At 32.5% G+C, this 26754-nt stretch overlaps 1 protein-coding gene across 1 annotated transcript; it reads right to left on the bottom strand.

Annotated features, from left to right (window-relative positions):
- Window positions 1–27: 27 nt before the first annotated feature.
- On the bottom strand, window positions 28–26169 carry DSC1 (desmocollin 1). Its single transcript, XM_039838588.1, has 16 exons — window positions 26072–26169; window positions 23157–23241; window positions 21691–21893; window positions 20404–20523; window positions 19419–19574; window positions 13901–14045; window positions 12565–12731; window positions 12030–12164; window positions 10424–10609; window positions 8637–8896; window positions 8342–8484; window positions 4229–4441; window positions 3509–3754; window positions 2095–2216; window positions 1102–1356; window positions 28–225 (listed from the first exon to the last, which is right to left on the bottom strand). The coding sequence occupies exons 1-16, from the start codon at window positions 26132–26134 to the stop codon at window positions 28–30; spliced, it is 2697 nt and encodes an 898-aa protein (XP_039694522.1). The 5' UTR covers window positions 26135–26169.
- Between the last annotated feature and the right edge of the window lie 585 nt (window positions 26170–26754).

The raw sequence follows: 26754 nt of genomic DNA, 5'->3' as shown, positions 1-26754 counted from the left end.
AGATGTTTTTCTGTTAAAAAGCCATATTTATTTCTTGACACATGTTTTTGCTAGCGTCCTAAATTTGGGTTCCAGATGATCTAGAAACTCAAGCCCTTCTTCTTCCTGCCGATCACTGCAGCAGCCTACAGAGCCAGCCATGGACCCTTTTCCTTCATAGTTGTACGAACGAACGTTGTCTTCGGAATGTTTATGCTCCTCATCTTGTCCACACAGATACACCTTCTGTATTAAAAAACAGCACATTTTATTATTTTTTAAAAACACCTAAACATATTAGCATAAAAATAATGTCTTTGATTTACCTTTTACTGTTTAATTTTTAATCAGAGTGTGTCCTCTAATGGATTCCTACATATAAAAAATGCACATAATTGGTCTGTATTATAGTCATTCATAAAATATAGCAAATATATAAATGCTCCCTGTGAACACATTTATGAAAATTAAAGCTACATGTATATCATACAACTAAATTACTATTTCCTATTTGAACATAAGATTTGTATAGTTGAAATGGGTCTCTGTAGCTTCTTCATATATGTGGGGGAAACCAAAATTGGCTATTATTCTTATTGTTTATACACTATTATATAGCTATAATAATGTAATATATTAAACTGGCTAATATTAATCTATGTTGATTAATCTGAACATAAAACAGGGAACTAAAATCCAAAATAAAAGCATGTCAGTCTATCTCATTGATATTGATAGCCAGGACTTTATAACCACATGGAGGATTCAACACACTAAAAAAGTGTTTATAATTTATGATCCATGCATGACTCTATATCAAATATTTTACTCCAGCTGATTTTGCTGATAATTTTTAGGGAAGAAGCTATCAGCCTTTTGACCTCCCAAACATGTCTACATATGTCACTCTTAGATAAAGTTTTATAAACCTTATTTTTAAAAATGAACTTTAAAAGATCATTTTTCTCTTTGGATTTGGAAATGACAGCCATATCTATGATAATTCAACATTAAAACAGTGATGAATTCCAGATATATAAGGAGTAAAACTCTTGGGAAATCTTTATTTGTAAATAGTGTTTAACTTTCACATAATATGAACCCCAAGACGTTGGCACTTACTTCGCCAAGCCGAGGCTGGGTGAAGCTGTGCCAGTCAGTGTATGCGTATCTGCCGGTATCTGTTCCTCCCTGTCCTGCTCCCTTGACAGATTCTAAGGTCTGATGTCCATTTCCTTTGCTGGAATCCAAAGTGTAGCCTCCTTTGACCATCTCAAAGCTTTGCTGTGTTTTGACTCCTTGGCCACCAAGAGTACCGACAGACATGCTTGTGTCACAAATGTTGGATATCTGTGTCGGGAGTCTAATATTTGCTTCCTAAAAATAAAATTAGAGTAATAAAATGAATGAATCAAATTAAAACTAACAATTAGATTTCATGTCTTTCCCACCATAAGCCAATCGCTTATCCACTGTGTCTCCCAGTTCCTCATACATAAAATCAGAATAATAATAGTATCTATATCTTAGGTGTTATGGGTTGAATTGTGTCCCCCCCCCCAAAATTCATATGTTCAAGTCCTAACCCTTAGAATGTAATTTTATTTGAAGCTAGGATCATTATGGATGAAATTAGTTAAATTAAGATGAGGTCATATTCAATTAGGGTGAGTCTCTAATCCAAAAAGAGAAATTTGGACACAGATACACACACAAGGAGAATGCCATTTGAAGATTTGGTTATGCTGCCATAAACCAAGGAACTACCAGATGCTAGGAGAAAGGCCTGGGACAGACTCTTCCCTAGCACCTTCAGAGGGAACAGCATGGCCCTGCCAACACCTGGATCTATAATTTCTGAACTTTAGTACTATGAGATGATAAATTTCTACTGTTTAAGTCACTCAGCTTGTGGCACTCAGCTTGTGCCACTCAGCTTGTGGCAGCCCTACGAAACTCATACAATAGAATTACAAAGTTTAAATAAATTAACACATGCTGGGGACTTGGAGCTCTGCTTGGCATAGTAAGTGTTAATGTTTAACATTAAACATTATTATTATTATTATTGCTATTATTATGTAACAATTCAAAGGAAAGCGCAATATGATTTACCATTACTTCTTCTCCAGGTCCTTCAGTATTTGATACAATTAAATTTTGCTGGGCTACATCATCTGGTATACATTTCTTTACAGCTTTCTTAGCAGTAACACAGAAACATGTAAACAGAATACCTAAAAAATAAAAATACTTAAGTGAATAGTATATTTTTATGCCGGTTTATATTAAATCACTTGAATCATATGATTGTTTAAAAATTTCTTCTGCAGAACTTTAAAAAACTCATTCATAAATTGAGATATCTTTGGGTTATAAAATTAAAAACAGATTATTAACAAATGTATTAGAATATAGACTATCTCTGTCTTAGTGAGATTATGTTATTAGGCTAAATAAGAAATAAATCAAAAAAAGTAAAGAGAATGAAGTGAGCATAGTTTATTAATAGTTCTTTTCCCAGGTCCAGAATTAACTTAAATGTTTCTCTTATTTCATCCACACTAAAATAGAAACTTCATTCCATTGAAATTTAACCTAGTGTTATTGGTGTTTAAAATCCATACAGAACTCACTCAAAGGACTTAGAACCATAAAACAAAGAGCATTAGGCATAAATACAAACAAAAAAGGCAATTACATGAAATCGGTGACTGGTTTTGAAAATATGCATCATTAATATAGTGCTAAGAAGAATATCCATAACCTAAAAGTTGAATCAATAAATTAGGACATAGTAAAGACTATGGGAAGAGTTTATAAATGTAAATAGGTTGTGTGTAGTTGAGTAGATTATTAAAAAAGAAAGGAAGATAGGAAGGGAGGGAGAAAAGGCGGGAAGAAGGTAGAAGGGAGGAAGGGAAGGAGTGAGGAAAGTGTGGGCAATGATTTCCATCACATTTGCATCTCCAAAAAAGACATTCTGCAGAATGCAAAATTTTAACATTCTCTGCATGCATTGCTTTTCCTCAGTGGATCACTATATGACTATTTTCCACTCATTCTTAAGATGTATGCTACATCACTTCATTATAATCATGGAGCATAAACATCTAAGAAAATTTTGGAAATACTCTTTTCACTAATTCTTTTTATGCATTCACTACAAAAACTTGGCTGATTGAAAGACTATAATATTTTGTATGGGAGGAAATCTTAACATTAATTTTATCCAACTTCCTCATTTTCCATATGAGAAAAAGAGCTCAAAAGTAAGAAATGATTTACTCAGTGTCCATAGCTAATTATTGAAAGAAATAAGGCTACATCTGTGAAAAATCACTTTAAATTCTATCTGCTCTTACTAATACATTTCTTCTTCTATTACTCAGTCATATTGTACACAGAAGATTTTTTAAAGGGCACATTTATCAAAGGCCATAAATGTCATTGATAGAAAGAACTGTCAGGTATTTTTTAAAATATTCAATAAAACTTTAGCTAACACGTTCTAGATAATTATACTTACATGACAACAATGCAGAACCCAACACCATGGCAAGAATAGCCCATCTTCCAAGTATTACATTTGATAGCATAACATCACTCTCACGTGGCTTTGTACTCATTCTACAGTCAGATGGAGTTATACAGTCACATACTCTCACTGACAACATGTGTTTTGCAGCAAAACCATGTCTATCTTTTATTTCAATAGGCACATTATAATAGTCAAAATCAAGAGGTTGCCGTGCACGAAGAACAGCGGTTTTACCTATGGGGAAAAAATGACAGAGAATATATATTGATATGACTTTCCAATGACAATATTATTCTGACTTGGTATCTTAGGGTAAGGAAGGGGGATAGGAGGCACAGAATTTAGCTTAGAAGAAAAATTCTAGTGGTTCATTTTTCTTTCTTAAAAATGATTTTGAATTCTTAAAAAAACAGGAAAACTAATTGACATTGCTTTACTCTTATTTGAGATTAATCTATACTTAACATGTTATTCAAATATTGTATTAAAATGAATTTATGTTTTCATAAAATATATTCAGAACAAATGTCTAAACTTAACATAAATATATTATTCATTGCTTTTTAAAAAAAGCAAGGTATTATTCTTTTTGGGGATCAATAATTTCCTAAAATGAATATTTATCTATTATCATGAAGTTAGGTGAAAGTGAAGATGATTAGCCATTTTAAGTTCCTATTGATTAGAAGAATAAGCATAATTACATACCATCCTTTGTTTCTAGAGTAAAACGTCGACTGCCAGAATTATCCAAAGCAAATTCAAAAGGTGGACCATTCTCAGGTCCATCTGGATCCACAGGATTAAGAAGAGCAAAATCCTGAGCATGCTGACAAATCGTCACTTCTTTTTCAATTTGTGGTGGGTGATCATTATCATCTTCCAGAAAAACAACTAATGTTCCAGTGCAAGATCTGCCACCTAAAAAAAAAAAAAAATTAAAATAAGACATATCTTCCCTTAAAAAATTACTTTCAACCATCTCTGATACACAGGTGACACTTGCTGTCAACTAGCTGACTGAACTTGAATTTCATATTTTCTGGATCACGTTTTCTGGTTCACAAGTACAAAATTGTGACAGCTTTTTAAAATTAAAAAGTAAAAGATTGCAACTAATGGAATCACCAGTTGAAATTAAAATTGATTTTTTACATTTTTCTATATTCATGTTCAAAATACAAAATCTTTACATTTGATCATCAATCATTTCCTCAACCTCCTCTCTTGACCATTTTCCTAATATGCTCTTTTGCCCAAATTTTGTAAAACTTGTCATCAAACCCTCTAGGTGTGCTCCTTCGCATGTCTGCTTTGGTGCATTCTGTTGGCACTGCTGGGAATAATTTTCTCTTCCTCTTTGCCTTACTAAACCTTATTATCCTTCAAGAATCCGCTCAAATATTACCTTCTCATGAAACTTGCTGTAATTTCTATGGACAATGGTAGCCACATTCTCCTTTGATTTCTCAGAACACTTGGCTCATCGTTGCCTCACACTGAACTGTGAACTATTCATCTTAAGAGCTAAGTCATATTCATCTTGAGAGCCCAGTGAAACGCCTAATATTTCTTGTCTTATTTACAACTTAATACCAAAACATTGAACAGAATGTACTTACTATTTTTATACTTTGTAAAAAAAACTTAATTAATAAACCATAAACAAGTTTGTACCCCCACCTAAATTTATTAATGTGTTCTTGAGAATAGGGACTTTTATTCATCTCTAGATGGCCACTATTATTAGCCTAATGCTTCACACGTAAGTCTCAATAAGTATTTTTAATTAAAATAGTACTCATTTGTATTTAAGAGATCATGAAGTTCAGAAAACATGTTTAAATTTTTCTATTTGTGATAAGATAATAAACTACAATAAATGATAAACATTCAAACTTGAAATAACCAAAAAAAATTGACAAAATTTCTAATTTCTTTTGCTTTAAATTTTGGTCTAAATTTGGGAGCATTTATGTTAAATTTATCATAAATACTACTATAAATCAAATGCAAATAAAATCCATTTTTTAAAATTTTTAGTTAGAAGTAACACTTCAAACTAATTCTAAGTAAAATTTTTCTGTTGAATAACTACAAAATTAATTTGTTAAAAGTGATTTTTATGTTAATTGTTTACAAAAGTAACTACTCTATATATCTATTTAAAAACCATTCTATTTGAACAAGGTTTACAACATCTAGAAATAAAGGAGAGATCTAGCTCCTGTAAGAAGAAATCTACATTAGCATATAAACATTTTGAGACTGCCAGAAATTTGTAAATAAATACAAATACAAGTTATGACTTGAAAATCAATAAACAAAGAAGTAATGCAAAAAGAAATTTTTTTAAGTAAAAAAAAAGGCAGTTACAAGCATTACAATGTAAGTCAACATGTGTGTTATGACTTTATTTTTAAAAATAGTTAAAATAGATAGTATTCAAAACCAGAGGTGAAATAAAGTCATAGAAGCCTTCTAAAACCTCAAAAGATTGATGGAAAGTTTTCAGCCTACTTCTGGGAAATAGAGCTCAAAAAAAAAAAAAAAAAGTACTGATAATTATTGAAGATTGTGAAAAGGTGATTGAGTGGGTATGTTTGTCTATTTCTACATCTTACTTTAAATTAATCATACAAGCAAATGCCAAGTATCAGTGAGTAAAGAATATCACAATCTCAGGGCTGGAAAGTACATCTTGGGTTAACTAAAATCTAAATTTACAATATGTCAACAATAGGGACTCTGAAAAGCAATGGTTCTCCATTACCACTTAAATGTTTTCAGGAACCAGAAGTTCTTTGCATTATGAATTAGCCCACCCCATGCACAGAGCTCTTTAAATGTTATAAAGTTTTTAAGTTCTTTCTTATCAAGCTGCATCATGCCTCTTAATAATTTCCCACAATTTATTCACACACAAGAAAGACTAGGAAATAAACTGGGATCCTAAAAATGCTAGAAAAACATCTAGGTCATCATCCTGACATGTTTATGAGCATCAAAACTAAATGTTCATGGAAATATAAAAAAATATTTGTATATTTGTTCCTTGGAAGTATATATTAATGGATTAATGGATTAAAATTCAAATAAACAAAAATCTTTCATGTCACCATATGGTCTGCCATTAAAATTTATAACATCTTCATCTTTACTTCTTTTTGAGCAAAGGCAGGTTTTCCGTGAATCTAGGACATAAATTCCTACCTTTTAGATTTGGCATTTCATTTGTATTATTATTATTGTGCTTATAGACATTGTCTTATAGCACTAAAAGCTAATTTCTTATATTTCTATTCTCTGTATTTCCTTCTCTCCAAATAGTATTTCATTTTCCTATCGCCAAGCTTCTGCATTCCTGCGAAATCTCCTCTTATCCTTTAATCTGGGTAACTCTTAACTGATTTCTACCTCTTATGATAGACATACATTCTTTTATGGGGTAAGTTTCATACCATATAGAACCTCTTATGAGAATATAATAATCCTTTAATTGATATATGTGAGATTTTGACCCTGATGTTTGAATTCTAGATTCCATGGTAACTTGCCTAGTACCTTGGAACTTACTAGACACTCAACATTTGTAGAATAAATGAGTAAATATAAATCCTTGCTTGACAGAGGTTTTGAACCATTCATATTTCACTTTTACTTATATAGAAGCAGCAAATCACTCAGGATTATAGAGTAGTGGCAGCATTAACTATACTTCTCTGTTAATGTTTTTCCCATTCTTTAGTATTTTCTTTTTTTCTACCTACATTGAAAGAACTGCATTAAAAGTATGTGTGCCAGCTATCGATAACCAATGTTGTGGCTAGACTAGCCCTTGTGGTTCTCATTATGATTGCAAGAGACTCTCAAGAAACTTTGAAAAAAAGAAAAGTTTACTACTTAAGAGTCTTGGAAATTATATGGCACACCAGGGGCCACACAGCAAAGTCACCAGGTTGGGTGTTGGGTGGGAGCTGGGAGGAGGAAAGCTGTCTTGTGGGCCAGGGGTGGAGGGCGAGGGAGTCTAGGGTTTCTCAGGTTCACTCTTTATTGGTGAATTTAAAACATAAGAACCAGAATTTAAGCATAAGAAGAGAGTAAACAAAAGGTAGGGGAAGCAGCCTGGCTCTTTCTCTAGTTGTGTGGCTGGCCATGTATTTATTTGAGACTGCCATCTTTGAAGGAGATGCCTCAGCAAGCAAACCTAAATCAGGCACCTGCATTACAGAAAGAAAAGCCCATGGTTAGGGCTTACACTACAGTGGTACATGCTCAAAATATTTTACTGCTAGGAGTGTATGTTCACAAGGACCCTGGGAGCACTAGTTTACGACATTTGTTAAACATTTCTTCACAGGATAGGTTTTAGAGTCATTGTTTGATTATTTCTTTAAGAAATAAGATAAACATTTTGTTCCCCATTAAGAGAGGCTCAGAACAAACCCACTTCAAACCCAATTGCTTTAAGTGGGTCGAACCCTTACAGCACTTTCAAATCATAGTAATCCAGATCTCTACTCCAGAAAATAAAATATCTCCAGGATGCCACTACATCCAAGGCAAATATCAAATAATGTGAACTTTGAAACTTGAAATGTGGCCATTCATCACCTTCTCTCATTGAGCTGCTGATGCACTGGGGTCTAAATTGGGTGATGTCCAAAAAATTGAGCAATCAAAATTGGGTGATGTCCAAAAAATTGAGCAATCATAATGCAAACATTTTGCATGAAATTTTGATTTGGAAATAAATAAATTTCACCCCAAGATTTCCTTAAAAACATATACTGTATTTATCTCATAGGAAATTGCACTCACCTGCATCGGTTGCAACCACAGAGACATTGTATTGGTTGTCTTTTACAAATTTTGATTCTCTATCTAGCACTTTTACAGTTTTCAAGTCACCAGTGTGTTCATTAATTTCAAACCAGTTATCTTCGTCTCTTATCTTCTTATACCTAATTTTTAGAAATCAAATATAAATGTTCAAACCAAACAGTGGACGTAATCTAAAAATCTGTCATTTTGAAAAATGCACAGAACTTTCCTAAATTTGAAATCAATTTACATCACAATCAAAAATAAGGAATTTTTTTGAAAAATACATTACCTTAAGCCTTCACCGCTGCGTGTTTCTGGATCCAATGCTTTGTATCCAAGGAGTTCTTTGCCAGCTGGGAGGCCATCTTTACTCTGAATAACTTTTACTGGTGGTTGGCATTCAGGGCCTTCATCATGATCTTTAATTTTAACAGTGACAGTTGTAGTGCACATAGTAGGACTTTGTGAATTTGATGCTTTGGCAAATTGTGCTTCGTTAACTACACCAATTTTCAAAACAATTTGTTGATGGACTTCGTAGTTCAATGGCTGTTAAATAAACATAATATAATTAGTCGATAAATAACAGTATATATATAGGTCTAGTAATTAAGATTCTAACTTTAAGCACAAAAGGGAATATCATTTTTGTGTATAAAATATTACCAAAAGCAGGTGCTAATGCAGTTAAAGTCTAAATAATTAGGTTCCTATAATAATTAACACTATCAAATGCAAAATTGTTGTTTTTAAGATTCAACCAAGTTTTCTTCTCACTTTTCTTTGGGAAGCTCTTGCCTTCATTTTTTTTGTTGTTGCAAGTTTAAATATTAATATAAATACAGAATAAGTGTTTGACTAAATTCAAATAGATTACTATTGCTCATAATTTCATTACTTATCAAATAGGATAACAGTGATAACCAAAACAGCAGAAATTCCTCTAAGCTAAGTGTATAAAACAATTAGATAGACTACTAGCATATGAGATTTGTCTACAAATGAAACAGTTTGAGTATTTGAGTCAAAGATATGATATTGTCTAGCAGCATCTTTCAAGGCACGTTATATGTGAGTTTGCTTCATTCCTAATCAAAATGCTTAGTCTTGAACTGAATAATTAGAAAGAATCTGAAACAATAGTTAAAGAATTAAAGACTGAACTCTATCAAGATAATAAAAAAGAAAGCAAGAAAAAGAAACCTAGAAGCCAGAAAAAAAGAGAGGGGAGGAAGAGGAGGAGGAAGTAGGGGGTGGGGGGGGGAGGGAAGGGGGAGGAGAGAAGAAGAAAGAAGAAATTTTAATAATTAAAGGATATTTTCTAAAAATATTATGAGGAAAGCACAATTTGTGCATAAAGCTTCTAAGAAAATACATTGTCTTTAAGAAATGAATAAGGGAAGATACATAACAGGTTATTGAGGGTTCTGAGCAGAAAGACTTAGAAAAGAACTGGTTTTAGTTAAAATAATCATTGTAGGTAGCAGTAATTGCAATTGGTTTTTAGAAATCCTAAAAACACTGGCTACCTCAAATATAAGGGGATTAGTGAGAATAGCCACTGTATATTTAGGAAATTGTCTTATAAAATACACTATAGAGAGATAAAAGTAGAATATATACATGAAGGGAACTGAAAAATCAAGAGGTTTAATTTCATATCTTTCCATTTCTCTTTGCCTTGTGTTCTATAAAATAAGGTATTTGGACAAGTGGGTGTTAAAGAACCCTTCTAAGGCTAATATTTGATGACTAATTCGATAGTTCCTGCCTTGGCTTGTCTCCTCTATAAAACAATAAATTTTGTACCTGACATGCCTTTTCTCTAAGAGAGAAAATGAGGGTAAAATAATAATAATAATTAATAAAGAATACATTTATGTAAACCAACATAATCATTTCAGCATTACATTATAATTCTCTAGTTGTATACATACAGGAATTTATATATATGTATGTGTATATACATATATATGTATATACACTCACACATAAACACATATATATAAATGCTTATATGTCAATTAATTTAAGTTAGAACTTTTTGAAGTATTGCTTGATATTTTTGTTGTTTACCTTTACAACACACAAGACCGCTTCGTTTGTATTTGGGTCTGTGCTAATTTTGAAGTTTCCGTTTTCATTCCCCTGTAGGATCATGTAGACAGCCTTTGAGTGCGGAGTGTTTGGCAGATCCTGGTCATGTATTGCCATTCGTAAAATCTCAACATCAATTCTGTTTTCTTCTACTTCTGTAGAATACTAAAAAAATTGCCTCTTGTCATTATAAATTTGTAGCTTTAACAACATAATTTTCTCCTCTAAATCTTATATTTAAAGTCAAAGAAAGGTGATATAGAAATATGTAATCATATACTGGGAAAAATTTACAAATGTAATGCATAGCTTATTGCCTTGTCAAACTACTTTTTCAAATCTTATCCACTCTTCAAAGATTAACTTATGTCTTAACTTTCCAACTTCTCTGAAGTTACTTGTATTCATTCAAGACTGCAGATTTGTCTCTATTCTGAATCTGTAGTATTTACAGTCTACCGCCCTTTTTTAAGACATAGCAAGCAACTAATGCTTTATAGTAATTTATTAGGCTTTCAATATTTATAAATAATTATAACCTATTGATTTCTTACTATTACTGGATAACTTGTTATTAAGCCAATTTTTTAAAAAATTTACTTTTGATTCACTGGCAAACATTTTTAAGAAAAAAGTTATTTCTTCTTTTTAGTATTAAATTATAGTTCCTCCATCTCCAAATAATAAATAAGGTTATGGAAGCATATGATATTAAAAGACTAAAAATGTAGTAAATCAGAATCTTCTAGAAATGTAAGACGAATTCATAGAAGAATAATAGCCTGATGGTCATTGGAGCAAAACAGAGCTTGATTCTAATCCCAGTTTTTCTTTTTATGTGGTTTATATGTATGAGATCATGACCAAGTTACTTACCTGAACTTCCATTTTCTCATATGAAATATGGAATAAAATATATCCTTACAAGTTGTAGTGATTAATGTAAAAAAATTTGTATGAATGGGTCTATTGCTACAGGTTTTCCCTTCTTTGACTTGTAGTCTAGTATAGGTTAATGAAAAAAATGAAGATTACTTATTAAAAGGTCAAGAAAGAAGAACCATTTCCTAGAATTTTTAGCCTACATATATTTCTTGTATTGTGTACTTCTTAAGGGAAAGTTTATTCATACATGATACAGGAAGAGCCTGCACATAAATAGTGGTGGGCCAACCTGTACTACTGACTTCCCAGCAGAGCAAAGAATACAAAACTAGTCTTTTTTCATTTTAAGATGCTGAATTGTAAACGACGCCAGAGAGAGGGTCTTTTTTCCTTTATCCTATAAAAGGAATTAAAATCCAAAGAATCTGATTTAAAGCTTGCCATCTGAGAAAACACGAATACATGAGAAGCTCCAAGGGATAAGATGTTTTTAGATGGCCAAGAGAGTAGTTATTTTCCTAGCATCCAGAAATAACTGACACTCCAATTATTTTTACAGAAACAGTCTTTTTCTGCCTATGTTATTTGTAAATGGTAGCTGTTAAAACTAAAATGTGTAATCTCATAGAGCTATCAAATTACATATTTGTTTTTGAAAAAGTAAATAAATTCAGATAAATAAATACAAAGATATACTCACAGAAGTTTCTGTAAAATATGGTGCATTGTCATTTTCATCTTCGAGAGAAATAGTAATTGTTCCTGTATTAAATAAACCAAAATGTTGGCCCCCCATGTCTCGTACTTCCATTATTAACTGGTAGGTATCACATTTCTGGGGAAACAAAAGAGAAAGGAATTTGATGAACATTTTTTTTTCAAAACGAAAAAAAATGCCAGCATAAATTAAAAAATAGAACAAGAGATTGGTCAGTCAGGACAATGGAAAGCTGATGTGTCTAATATAAGATTTCAAAACTGAAAGCTATTTTTTTCTATTTTAGCATCTATATATTAAATCAAATCAATGATCTCAAGTGAGACGTCACATAATACCTTGTACCTTCCCCAAAATTTCTGTGCGGACAAAGTGTCCAGAAAAGTCCTAACCACAGCCTGTATAGAAGTATGCTTAAAGAGGCAGCCACAAAAGGCCTTACTATAACTTCTCTGGGAGTTCATTATCAGTTTAAATACACTTTAATAACTTGAAAATTAATTAATCAATTCATTACTTCTCTATCCAGTAAAGATGAAGTTGTGGTGATGACACCTGTGTCTGGATGGATGGAGAAATGCTTTGGATTATCTGGGATTTGCTGTAAGATTTTATATTTCAGACGAGTATGTAGCGTGTCTGGTTCATCAAGGTCTATGGCAGACACTTTTCCCACTGAAGTGCCTGTTTAAATAAATGTGATTTTGTCAACATCTAAAATAGCAATGTAATTAATTGAATTAAAAACAGAAATTAAATCAAGGCATTGCTGTAGTATATTCTCCCCAAAACCACAAGTAGGGTAATTTTACAGATAAATAGAGGAGTATCTGAATGCTCTTCAAAACTCTAAGCTCTCCTAACTTAGAATTAAATTAAATAGGTACTGTGAATAACATGATTTGTATTCTCCATATATGGAACATTCACCCTTGGTAGCAGTGGTTCTCAAATTCTTCCCCCCAATCCACTACCCCAGATCATGGGCCATTTTTGGATGGGATCTTCTCTGTATATCTTGTTTATGGCCTTTATGGCCTAATTTGATGCCATAGCACATCTTTTCATATGATAACAAAAATTTTATGCTTTTATATTTGAACAAATATGCTGAATTATTAATATATGCAAGTAATTATTAATATACATTAGACACAAATATTATGCACCAATCTGAGTATCACTGGCCAGAAATCACTGTATTGGAAATGTTTCTTCAGCAAACCACTTATTGTAGGAGAGCAATATTAAACACACATAATAGTGGCAATAGAATTGAGGAAACATAAGAACTAACAACATTTCTTGAAGATCTTTGTAAATAAACTAGTCTTGTTATGCCCCTGACTATGCCAAGATCACAATCTTGGCTGCCCATAGCATCAAACTAGTTTAAATTATTTTATGCTTGGAAAATATGCCAGGTAAAGCAATGTTGTTATAAATCAGCATTTCCATGCAATGATATATTTCTGGATCCTTGAAAATGTATTGAGACTTTATAAAGATTCCAATTATTTATTGCTCTATAAATACATCTGTGACCATATGTACATAGTCAAATTAGAAAACATAAACATCATCTGTCTGTCACACATTCATATTCATTGTGGAATAATCTAACAACGTTAGAAAATTTATGTATCATTTATCTGCCTTTATATGTGCATAGAACAATGAATACAAAAAAGTTCGCCTTTGTAGAGTATATAATCTTTTAAGACTACAAAGTTTTATGTAGAATGTTCTTGAAAGTCAAGCATTTAAACATATTTAATATGATTGCATTTAAAACATTAATGAGAAATTTAATTAAAGCAAAAATGTAGTGTTTTCCTAAAATGTGAACTTACCGGATCGGCAATTTTCAGGCACAGTAAAGATAGTCACTTTGTTTTCAAAATATGGGGCATTATCGTTATCATCTTCAACTTTGAATAATAAGGGGAGTGGGTACTCTGGTGCATAACCATCTGCGGTTGTTGCATAGGCATATAGCTGAAAGGTAGACAAACACCGACAGCTTATTCTTAAATAACAAATAATGCACAAAATTAAACCTAGAAGTTGGGGAAAGATATAATGTTTAAAAAAAATCATTCACAACATTATATGTCACTAAGAACTTATGTAACAGAGACAACACACCAGAACCGTCTATGTCTGCCCTATGGCTTTAATTCTCTTTGAGTGTTCTCATTATTCTCCCAACTGCTATGCACTCCAGCCGAATGAGGCTGCTCCATTCCTTGAGTTAACTGCACACTGTTCTCCTTGTGAGAATGAATGTAGACGTACTCCAGTTATGCTAATGATAAGTATTTTTTTAAGTTTATAAAAAATATAATTCTATTTATTTGCACTTGATATGTAACGATTCAACTCTGGGTTTTTTTTTTTTCTTATTTACCTGCATTTTCTCATTTTTCTATCAGAAACATGCATTTCTTATGTAATAAAAATGCTAATAAAGTCACATACATATTCCAAATTTCATCTCAAAATGTTATACTTGACCCCAAATGCCAGGATTTAATGCCCTTTCCCTTTAAACATTATCAAATTAGTTCTATACTCTTCTTATGTGGTTTATGCATAGTAAGTGTTCAATGAATGGTTGTTGAGATGAACAGATTCTTTTCAACTAAACTTACCCAAAGTAAACTCTGTATGAACTCAGTTTTTCACAACCAGCTAGCTCTTCCTGAATTCCCTACTGTAACTATCTTCTAAAACGAACTAGAATTAAAATTCCAGACATCTAATTCCTCCCTCTCTTTCATTAGCCTTTTTAGTCAGTTGCCAAATTCTAGCAATTATGTCATTTCTGTTTCTATCATTATTCTTCTCTTTCCTATTCCCAACGCTATCATCCTCCTGTAACTCCAAGTGTATCCCACTAACTTTCCTGTTGTGTCCTACCAACATGCCGGCCTACCAACTTTCCTGCAATTGCCCTAACTGACCCTCTTCAATCTACGTAGAACTCAGGAATCAGATTCGTGTCTATAAAGTGCAACTTTAATTATGGTGTCACTTAATCACACTCTTCAGTGATGTATCATCGACCAAAGTAACCACAAAACCCTCGCTATTAAGTTAAAAGGCAACATTTTATCTTCACATGCTAACATGGAGGGGAAGTGATTTCCATTCCAGTCTCTAGGATGAGAAGTTTTGAAATAACTAACCATGTTCTCTCTGCTCCCTTATTCACTTTCACCAAACGACCTCCAGGGGGGTTTTTTGAGTAATAGAACTTATACTTTGATTTGCCTCAGTCTGCTCTCTATATTTTATTCCTCAATAAGTTCTGAACTCAGGAACATAATACAGGAGTGTATTATCACCACTTTATCACCACCACCATCACCACTGCCATCACTACTATCACATCCAGATGTCACATGATTCAAACTTCCTAACAATCCCTTCCTCTCCCTTCATATCTGATGTGAATTTTTCTTCCTTTAAACTGCTGCTAGTTGAGTTTTGGCTGGAGGAAATTATGAAACTGTTTTATGTCTCTGTCGGATTACGATTATCCTCAAAGATGAAGCCTGAGTCTTGTAGATATTTATGGGTCTTAAGTACTTAACACAGAGCCTTATATTAATCTTTTGCATTCAGTTCTGTCCTTCTTTTTCTTTTAGGAAGACAAACGATTCCTTAAGTTTACCCTCTATAAAAAATATCATAAACATTCTGTGGAATCACTTTTAATGAATTTTCCTACCTCCTCACATTGGCATTAAAATATTTTCATATTTAACTTAAGCTCATTCTGCTATAATTTATACTATGTTTTTCTAGTTTTTCTCTTCAGTGGAAATTAACATCTGCTTCCCGTCATATAATCACTTGTAGTTTGAAATAATATTTCCTGATCTTTAACAAGTAAATATTATTTCACATTCCACTGATACAGATGTGGTAGTTTTATTTCCAGTACTATTTCAGGTACTGTTTTTATCTTTTGCTATAAATCAGCCAAATATCTCCAAAATAAATCAAAATTGAAATGTTTGTTGTAAAGAGGATAATTTAAACTGGAACTGTAACTAAACTTTAAAGCATAGCCTAGCTCCCTAGGAGAATCCACTTATGTTCATATAATAGAGAAACTAATTATAAAATTTTTTAGTTATTAAAGCAACAGTTTTAAAAAACTTAAAAGTAATGGTTTAACAGTCTAGTTATTATTTTATATTAAAAGCAATAAAAATACTTAAAATTGTTATAAGTATAAATAATATACTTTAGAATTACTCATATTTTAACTAAATTAAAAGAGTATTATTTAAATTTCATTTGTGTATTATTGTGATTTCCCCTTGAATTCTTCTGTAGCTTGAAGAACCTCATCTCTTTCAGCCCTTTCACACTATAATTTGCTCTTATTTCTGAAATTTCTCTCATTTTTGGGAATATGCAAAAAGTTGACAATAGGAGTTGGAACTTGAATTTGGCCTTGTAGAGAGGGGCATCCAGTATCTGGGCAGAGAAAGGGGGAGGGCAGTGACACCAAAGATGACTAGGTATACAATATGATTAGCAACACATATAAAGACAATAGATAGACTTGTGTGTCTGGAAAAGGAGACATAGGTTATAAGATAGTGAGGTTCTCATTGGATAGGTAAGAAGGGACCAGATTGAACCGATTTTTTCCTATGAACTTATAAAGATACAGAAAGCTCAAGAGGGAGGGGTTGAAACTAAAACTAATATAATATTGTATGCCAACTTATACTTTAATATTAAACCAAAAAAAAAAAAAGAGAGAGAGAGAGAAAGTGTTTATAGCTGCTTTCTTTCATAGAATAAGTTGGAATTATTGAAGAAAATTCTTTTTATACATTTCTTCTTTAAAAAATTAGGAAAACAATGGCCTTATATAAATCTCTAAAGATTAAATGAGTTGCGTGGTTTAAGATGAATTCCTCCAACTGCAAAAATGGTGTGATTCACCCAGAAAAATCTTTACAAGCCAAAATTAAACAATGCAACATGGAGCAAGAGAGAAAACAGAAGCACAGTAATGATATATACTGACTTTGAACTATGGGTACTTTTCCCAATAATCAATGAAATCAATTATTTCAAATAACAATTTATTAATGCTTAACATTTTATATAGGTTAGATAAAAGCAAAGAATTGAGAAATCCAATCAAAATCCTCAGCTTTGAGAACAAAATTCTGGACCATGTGCTTTATTTGATTTACCGCTAGGATATTTTAAAGAGCTTTATAGTTTACATAGTGATTTTGCAAACATTTAATGATCACGATAGCTCTGAGGTAGGTAAGACAACTATTAGTAGCCCATAAAACAGAGAAGAAAATAGATGCTTGAGGTTGTGACTGGACCAAGACCAAAAAGAAAAGTAGCAGGTATTGAAGATCTACTAATTTCCAGAAAAATAAGCTTTTCAGTATAAAACAGTAAGTGAATTTGATTTGATAGAAAAACGAAGATATATTATTTTAATTTTAACTTCTACATTGACAGAGAAGGCTTCTATTCCATATTACCTCAAATGATTTTACAGCTTGCTTCATGTATACATCTGGTTGTTATACTTCCCTTTAAGAACATTGCTGATTTGCAAGTGGTGTTTCTTAACGTCAACTCAATCTTAACTATGTTAATGGAAACTAGAGAAATAAGAGTAATTCTGAATATTATTCAAAAGCCCAATTTTGAGCATAAATTCCACACTATGTTATTCCTTTGTCCTTTAAAAGATGTCAAAAAATAGCAAAGTAATTTATTTTAATTCTAAACTATTCTCTCCCTGTTCCCTCTAGCAATGATCTTGATAAAAAGTTAGGAGAGACAGCAGCTTGACTGATGAGAAGCAGCTGAAGACTTCAAAATCCATAAACAGGATGTTATCCTAACAAGAAGAAATGAAGTGTACATCATGACATAGTACAGAGTAGACAGCTTTTTATTTCTCGACAAGAGTAACTGCTAGTTTTAGATAATTTCTTCTTGTGAAGAAGTTGCAAAAGCAGCAGAGAACTCATATTTACATACATATGTGTGTATGTATATGTATATAGATAGATGTGTGTGTATGTATATATATATACATACATACATATATATATACACACACATACATACATTTATTTGTGTGTGTGCATTTATCAATTATTTATTTGGCTTCTTGACAGAAAGATCAAAATGTTTGCTCTGACATACCTAAAGGATAGGGTCCTTAGCATGAATTATAAGGTCCTTCTTAGTATATTCTTTTCTTACCACTCTAGCCTCTTGTTTCACACTCCTGCTTAGCTTCAAACAACACTTCATCCAGGGTTTGTTGCTGTTTTTGTTGCTACCTTTTTAATAAATGGGTCTTTCTATTGCTGACGTCTCTGTCTATAACACTTGACTACCTCCTCCCCGCTGCCTCCATCTCTTAGCTTTCTTCATGACTGGCTTTATGTGGTCACCAATTCCTACTCTTCTTTCAAATGTCTGCTAAGATTTAACTTTCTGAACTGCCAAAGTATGAGATAAATTTCCCTTTTATATGCTTCTTTAGCAAAAAATTTCTTTACTACAATCTTATTATTCAAGATATCAACAGCTTAAACGCTTTCATTCTTTATCATCTCAAAATTCACTGTGAATTTCTCTTTGTAACAGAATACTAAGGAGATATGTGAAGATGAAACAGAAAAAAAAATGATTCAATTTTCAGAAGAGTTAGAATTTGGGGTAGGATAAGATTAGATAGAATAAGCTGAATTGGTAAACTTATCTTGTATTACTAAGGAAAGAAAATGATACTCAAGATTTTTGTTGCTGAAGGACAGTCAGAGGGAAAGAAAGAAAAAGACTATGCTATGCAAGAGGCTAAAGCAGCAGATCTCAACCTTAGGATACATTTACGATCACCTTGGGTTACTTCAAATTTTCAATCAACTGGGCCCCATCTCAGAATATTTAAACCAGAATTTCTGGGGATAGGCCAGAACATCAGTATTTTTTAAAAAGTTCTCATATCATTTATAATGTACAGGCAAGGTTGAGAATAATTAAACCATGTTATTATGGGGAACTTTGAACTCAATAAAATTCACTGTTGTCCCAGATTCTACAGGTCAAAACCTGTCTTTTAAAAGTCTGTCATTGTATTTTCTATTGTTCTCCCCCCACTTTTCTTCTTTTATAACATCCATTGTTTTTCTTCATCAGTGGCATCGATAAATTTTGAAATTTACATTATACATTAACAATATTTAAAATATTAAATAAAATAATTGATTCCAATAATGTATGAACAATCAAAGCTTAAAATATTAAACCAGTAATAAAAAATGTAATTCTGAAAAAATAATCCAATAATCTTACCGGAAACTGGTCATATTGCTCACGATCTATGCTTCGTGTACAAAAGATATCTCCAGTGTCTCTATTTATGAAAAACAAATTGAAGGGCTCTTTGTCTACTCCTGGTCCACTTATGGAGTAAAAAATGGTATAGTTCTGTGCAGTATCAGATTGGACCTATAACAATAAATGATAATTTATGATAAAAAATATTTTCAACCTAACATCTTGAAAGGGTTTATTTTTGTATCACTTGCTTTCTTTCCTACTCACCTATTCTTTCTTTCCTCTGTTTATCCACCCACCATCTTTCATATTTTTCAAATCCTTATTCATATTCTGAATGTGCAATGACACAAATTTTGTCACTTATTTGATCCCAAATCCTTTTTGTGTTATCTGCATATTTATGGACAATTTGTGGAGTTGAATATACCTTTATAATTTCTATTTACTTGTTTTTATTCCTATATAAATTATAGTAACAGTGATTTTTAATTATTTCTAATAAAAAATTTTGTGATTAAAAAACATAGAAATAATACAACTTTTCTCCCACAATTAATTATTCAATAATTACATAATTTCAAAGCTGGCCTATGTTTATACTACAGTTATGTGGCAGTGACACTACCATTTTGGTAAACAGAAATATTGGCCTCTTTTTGGTGAGAATAAGTGCTAAATTGACAGTTGAGTTATGCAAAATCTGTAAGCATATCCTTTTTATATGAATGCTAAAGTCCAGTAGAATATTTAGGAAAATCTGGGTATAGACCTAAAAGCATCAAAAACTTAAAATATGAAACATTTTCTAAATGCTAAATATGACTTCTGAAGGAAAGTGACAAACTACACCGACTCACTTCTACAGGCCCCTATTCCTGGTGAATAGATGATCCTTATTAATACCAATAGATTAAAGCCCTGATTCCAAATACTGTGCAATTCAAATAGAATATTTAACAACTCTCTAATATATAAAATCAAACAAGATGAAATGTACCTGCTGAACATGTTGTGGAAATGGACCTAATGAGTTCTCCATCAGTGAACATGGAATAGGAGCCCATCGTCTCTTACTGCGTTTGAGGACTGAGTCATTGGTATGTCTCTTCTTAGGACGCTGCGTTTTATGAGAGAGGAAGAAATATAGCATTGCTTATCATTCTAAGAACTATAATTTGAACATATACATCAATATGAAGAAAATAAGTAAAGGGTGTACATAACAATATAATGGATAACCCCGAAAATATTTCTGTTTTTTATTATTTTGTTAAGAAGATATACACACGCATAAGAACCAGTTTCACCTATTTCCTGATTTAATCAGTTAACCAACAAGAACTTTATAAGGCATTGATAAAAGATGCTGTCTTAAGTATAAACCCCCTAGAATAGATAATCCATTAACACATATTTAAGAATCAATTTTATTCCATTAGGAGTAGTATAATCAGAATTTGTTAAAACACTGCATTTTAAAGTATTTGTATACCTATATAATGATACAGATCAGCATTTGTTCAAGTATGTTTCATTTTGTGATGTGGAGACTCTTTATAATTTGGACATAAAGCCTTAAGCACATTCTAAAAAAGCCTTAAGCACATTCTAAATTTGATGAAGAGGAACTCTTGTAATCAAAAAGAATTTAGCTGGAGAAATCTCATAAATTGAATCACTTATTAATAAATGATTTTATAAGACCAAATTCATTGTGCAGATTTAGCTTAAAGTGAGATTTACATGAATGCCAGTAATGTTTGCCCTTCCCACCCCTTGATCATCACCACTCACTGCAAGAAAGTGAGTCTAGCATCAGAAAATTTAAACCAATCCTTTGGACTGGCCATTACTCCATTTTCTGAAGAGAAGATGGCAGTAAGCTTTAGACAACCTCTTCTCTTTAAAGAGAGACTCACACTCATAGTCACTTAGGAGAGAGCCACTCAGGGTGGAGTGCCAGCTTGAATCAACTTTCACTGTTTTAGACTCACCCCTGTCTTGTTCTTCAGGTTGGTTGTTCTTATTGCCACATCTCAAAGCACTGTCTGAAACCTTTGATAGTCTGACTTTGCTCCCGGACTACAGAGTTATTTATTTTCATACCATTTTGTAAATAGCTCTAGTACTCCTTAAAATAGTCTAGTCTTTACATGTGTTAATTATCAGTAGAATAGACAAACAAGTGAGCATTAAAGAACAATAATTTTAACATGAAAGGAAATCTGTGAAATGAAGGACTTTCATAAACAGATTAATATGGTTAAATCTTTGCCTAATATACCTTCTTTCCTCTTGCTTCCAGTACAATTTTTATCTCTTTCTCTTCTTGCCTCTGACTGTCTGAAAGAAAAATGGAGAAACTCTTCCTTTCGGAAGACAAAACAAGGTCATGTGTTGTGTAAATTGAGCCATCTTCTAGAATTCTGAAGTCAGGATCACTTGACAGGATTAGGCTGGCTGACTGGAGACACTCCTTCAGATTCACTGCAGGGAAGAAATTTCACAGTAATTTGTAAGATGAAACACAATAGAACAAGTTTTACAGGAATAACAACTGCAAGTTAGTACATGAGAAGCAGAAAGTTACACTTGGAATGTGTTGAATACTCCCTCTTCTAAAACTGAGGGGCCATGAAAATTAAATCATTAAATTAATGAAGTCCCTGTTTCCACTACTTTCATCAGAAGTTAATTTATGAACAGATACAAAATATTTTCTTAGTGTCAATGGATTTATTGTTTCCACTTTAACTTCTGCTCATGGATTTGTACATGTATAAAAGATTTCATTATTTTATATTATATGTAGTATAACTATATGACTTCAGTAGATTTTGAACTTCTTTGCAATAATCTCTGATAGTTAAATCTTGCAAAAAATAAGAAAACCAGTCTATATTTATATAGTATTTCTTAGTAATATTGCAAATAATCATTCTATAATATTTTTTGCAGTTTTAATAATCCCTTATAATACTTAATATATATTGTGGTTGCTATCAAAATATTTTCTTTACAGATTCATATTTAATACATTTAGCATATTTATTTTGTGTCTTTAGAGTGTAGGCTATGTATCTTTGAAATGTTTTGAAAATATATAAAGGCTTAGTTTAAAACACTGATCAAAGCGATGCCTACCTTGGAAAGGATACCACTTATGTATTCAAAGTGTATTTTTCTAAATGTAAACTTAAGGTCAATAAAAAATCTTGATGGAAGGAATGTTATCCTTGGACTTTAGGTATGACTGTGGTAGTAGACTAGTTAAAATTTTATTTGATTTTCACAAGCTATTCTGTGAAAGAGATCACATAAATTTCTGAGTACCAGGTCATTGTAATCAACCTCAAGCACAACGTTTATTTTGAGACATTTACGTTTTGACACATTTGTTTTATTTGTAATCAATCGAAGAATCTTGGCTTTGGAATTTTGGTAGCAGATTAGTCAATATGAATTAAAATATGCTTTTGATTTTGGTATCTTGCTTTTTTTGAACTAAACTGAGATAATTCAGCCCTCTGATGTATGCTAATTTTTCTGGAAGAAAAAAGTATACAACTAACTTGGTACTTTAGTCTGTCGTTTCTAACCACTACCAAAAAACAAGTAGTTTATCTTGCATTCTATGTCGAATTTTAATGCCAAGTAGCTAGAATGTGGCTTTTATCCCAAACTTTATAAGAGTAGGCTGAAGCTAAGTGTAGCAGTTAAAACTATAAAATTATTAATACTGTTTCTCACCTTTGCCTACAAGTTTTTCAGCCTGAAGATGAGAAGGAACTTGCAGAGAAATTTTCTGACAAGCATCGCAAAACAATATTAAAACCTCAAAAGAAAGGAAAAAAATCAGGAATTACATTTGATTACAAATTTTCTTCACAGTTTTGTCTTATTGATAAAAATATTGTCTATTTCAGCAACACATTCATCTTCTAATCTTTCAATATTTTTCACATTTATTTTAAAAGGAAACAGCAAAGAAAGTAACCTTAAAGGCACCATGTCATTTAGTATCAATGAGAAAATTAAAACCTAAATTATATTGTATCATTTTAAGAAAATGTGTTATAAGTTATCGATTTTATTTAGACGTTATCTCTAAGCTCATTCTAAATGTCATTCTGATTTTTTAGCATAAAGTACTTAACTCTAGAATATAATAATCACACATTATATATTATAATGTATATAAATCATCATTTTTTACAGACCCAAGCAATTTGAAGATATAGTTTATTAAGTTTAGAAAATATTTGAGCATTTTTTTTAGCCACTTAACAACATCCACAAATATTCACTGATCTCGAATCACTTCTTCGACTGGCTTGGCATAAACTTCAAAGTTTCAATAATCTCATTCATAAAATTAGTCTAAAAAGAAATAATTTCAAAAGATAAAGAGTAGCCTTCCACAGAGTTAAGATTTTTAATTAAAAATCAAGACACAGCTATTTTCTTAAAAAGCTATGTAGTTCAAGGAAAGAAGACAGAGACCACCTAAAAAATAAAAGTTAAGCTATCAGTTTAAGTGTCTTTACGTTCAAAACTATTTTGCTTCTTTTTCTTGCAGTATTTTACTTGCTTCCTCTTCTGTTTATTGAAATAACTGCTTTTTTACTATTTAAATATGAACTAGAGCAGAGCTAGATTTCCCTGAAATAGATCAGCTTTATGATCAATTTTTCTCTGGGAATATATTTTCAGATTTATGGGAGCCATTGTTTGGGAGAAGGAAAGACTATCAACCATATTGTAAATATACACTTCTTTTCCATCTCAAGTCTTTTGGAAATATTGTATCAGCCTATTCAAATAGCCATGAGCTGCTTAACAATTGGGATACATTCTGGGAATGCATCGTTAGGTGATTTCCTTGTTGAGCAAACATCATAAAGTGTACTTACATAAACTTAGATGGTATAGCCTACTACTGTAATTGTACTGCTATACTTTTATATGAAAGTGGGTTTATTTATACCAACATCACTACAAACACATGAGTAATGTGTTGCACTATGACGTTAGGACACGACGTTAGCTGCAATGTCACTAGGTGACAGGAATTTTTCAGTTCCATTATAATCTTGTGGGACAAACATTGTATATGTGGTCCCACTGTTGAACCTAACATTATGTGGTGCATGACTGTACTTTGTAATTTTACAAAAACTCTGTTAGGCAGATACTAGCAAAGACTGGAATTTTTTAAAATCACATTTATATTTAAGTTTAATTTAAATAACCATTTTTGAAAACATGAAACATTTAATTTATTTGACTTTTTAATATTTTAGTCCTAATGCCAAAGAATGAACTAAATTATATGTTTAAAAAACTTTCTGAGCATTAAGAGTTTTACTAATGATCTAAATATATAATGTGGAGTGTTTTGTAATTAGAAATATATATATATACACAAATATACACATATGCATACATATACATATACATGTATATGTGCACATATATACATATAAACACATTATTCTCATAGAATATTTTCACGTTCCCACAAATACACCTATTTTATTTCCTTCCTGCTCAGGACCCCCAGTATTTGCAGGAAGAGCCAATAGAGTTCTCCAGAAGTACTACTCCAGTCTTCAGGTTAAATTAGCTTGATGATTTGGAAGGAGCTGGGGTCAGACATCTTTGTGGTCATTATGGAAGTCAGGAATGAATGGGCAAGAGATAAACCAAAGGATACTGGACAGAGCAGAGACCAAAAGCAAAAGAAACCTGGGCGAATCATTGGAAAGCATTCACTACATTTTACCTAATACTAACTCAGGAAAGTTTTTGAGCCCGTCCTCCCACTCCCCACCTAGGCAGTTACAGAATTAAAAGGAAACCCTGAATCCCACATCATATTTTATTTATTTGGAAAAAATGTTTATCCCCACAAAACAAAATCTTTAAATTCTGAAAATCTAACTTGAAGTTAAAATATTTTGCTAAAATGAAAAAAAAAGAAGGAAATTCAGTGCTCAGAAAGGCCAGATGTAGATGTGAAACAACTTCCCCCTCCCTTCTCCCCACTAAAGAAACATTAGCACCTGAGTTCACAGTTATAAAGCTATTAAAAACTTAAGTGGAACCAAGTTAATGGTATTTTTTCAGAGAAGGTTACATGTTTCTTTACTATTTTTCTCAAGTTAAACACTTTGCTTGAACTAAGAGTTCTGCCCTTCTCTTAGCTCTTCCTGGATAAAATTAAGAAAGTCTTGCATAACTCACATCTTCACCCAGGATCCCTTTTCTCTTCTCGAAGCTCAACACAACTAAGCATGTTAAATAACTACAGCTTATTTAATGACGAGTAGCAAAAGCAAGCCTCAAAACCTTCTGCACCAAATGCCTCAGGAATGAATTCATTCCACTGCTCCCTAGAAAAACACCACAGCAAGACTGAACAAGGAGTCCCCTTGAAAAACTAACTATTTGGCTGCAGGCACTTGAAAAGCCAGCAAAACACCTGCCATCCCAGGTCCCAAGTCTCTTAACTCTTCCTTGAATTTTTCTCAGATCTGTTTTTGTTCTCCCAGTCTGTCTTCTCTGCTTTCCCCTCCCATCCCTACTCTCTTTCAAGCCCAAACTGGAGGGAGGAAGCACATAGTAACATGCTTGAATTCCTTAATCCTTTTATTGTTACTCACCAGGAGAGAAAAAAGGAGCTGCTTACAGAAGATGCTCCCTGGGGCAGCCGAGGCCACAGCCATGAGAAGCGGTCTCAATGCTCAGGGATGGTGACTGGATAATAAGGCAGCTTGGGTTGCACAGGGCAGCTAAGCAGATTCCCAGGGGCTGGCACTTGTGCAGGTCACCCTGCTGTCCCCTTGGTGCAGGTCAGTTTGGTTTGGAGCAGAGTCGGGAGACAAGTGAAAAGTGACAGGAGGAGCAGAAGGAGAATTGCTTTCCTCCTATTCCTGGGACAGTCTTTCTTCCTCCAATTCAATTTCTTCTGAATGTAAAGAGGTTTTCCTGCAAGTGGGGAGGGTGGGGTACAAAACACCCCAAAACCCAGTCACTAGCTCCTCCTCACAGCAGCTTTCAAAACTTCTCCTGCTACTTGACACATAGCAGAAGCAAGAGGGAACACCCTGGATCGTTGGCCCTCCTCCCTTTCCCTCTAGGTTGATGCTCTGAAGTCCTCCTCAGTTATTACCCACTCCTACATTCTCCCCTCCTTATTGGCCTTATTAACCTATTTTGCCCCTAGGTACAAACATAAATTGTGCACAAACTCCATCCAAGGAAGTGATGCCTACTCAGCTACCATTAGCAAATCAGGGAACATACGCACCTGTAATCACATCATCAGAAGTTATCTCCGTATCTA

Source organism: Pteropus medius, unplaced genomic scaffold, assembly GCF_902729225.1.
Source record: "Pteropus medius unplaced genomic scaffold, Ma_sr-lr_union100, whole genome shotgun sequence".
In the NCBI taxonomy this organism is placed as follows: domain Eukaryota; kingdom Metazoa; phylum Chordata; class Mammalia; order Chiroptera; family Pteropodidae; genus Pteropus; species Pteropus medius.
The sequence above is the reverse complement of the archived record's forward strand: the minus strand, read 5'-3'. Positions and strand labels throughout refer to the sequence as shown.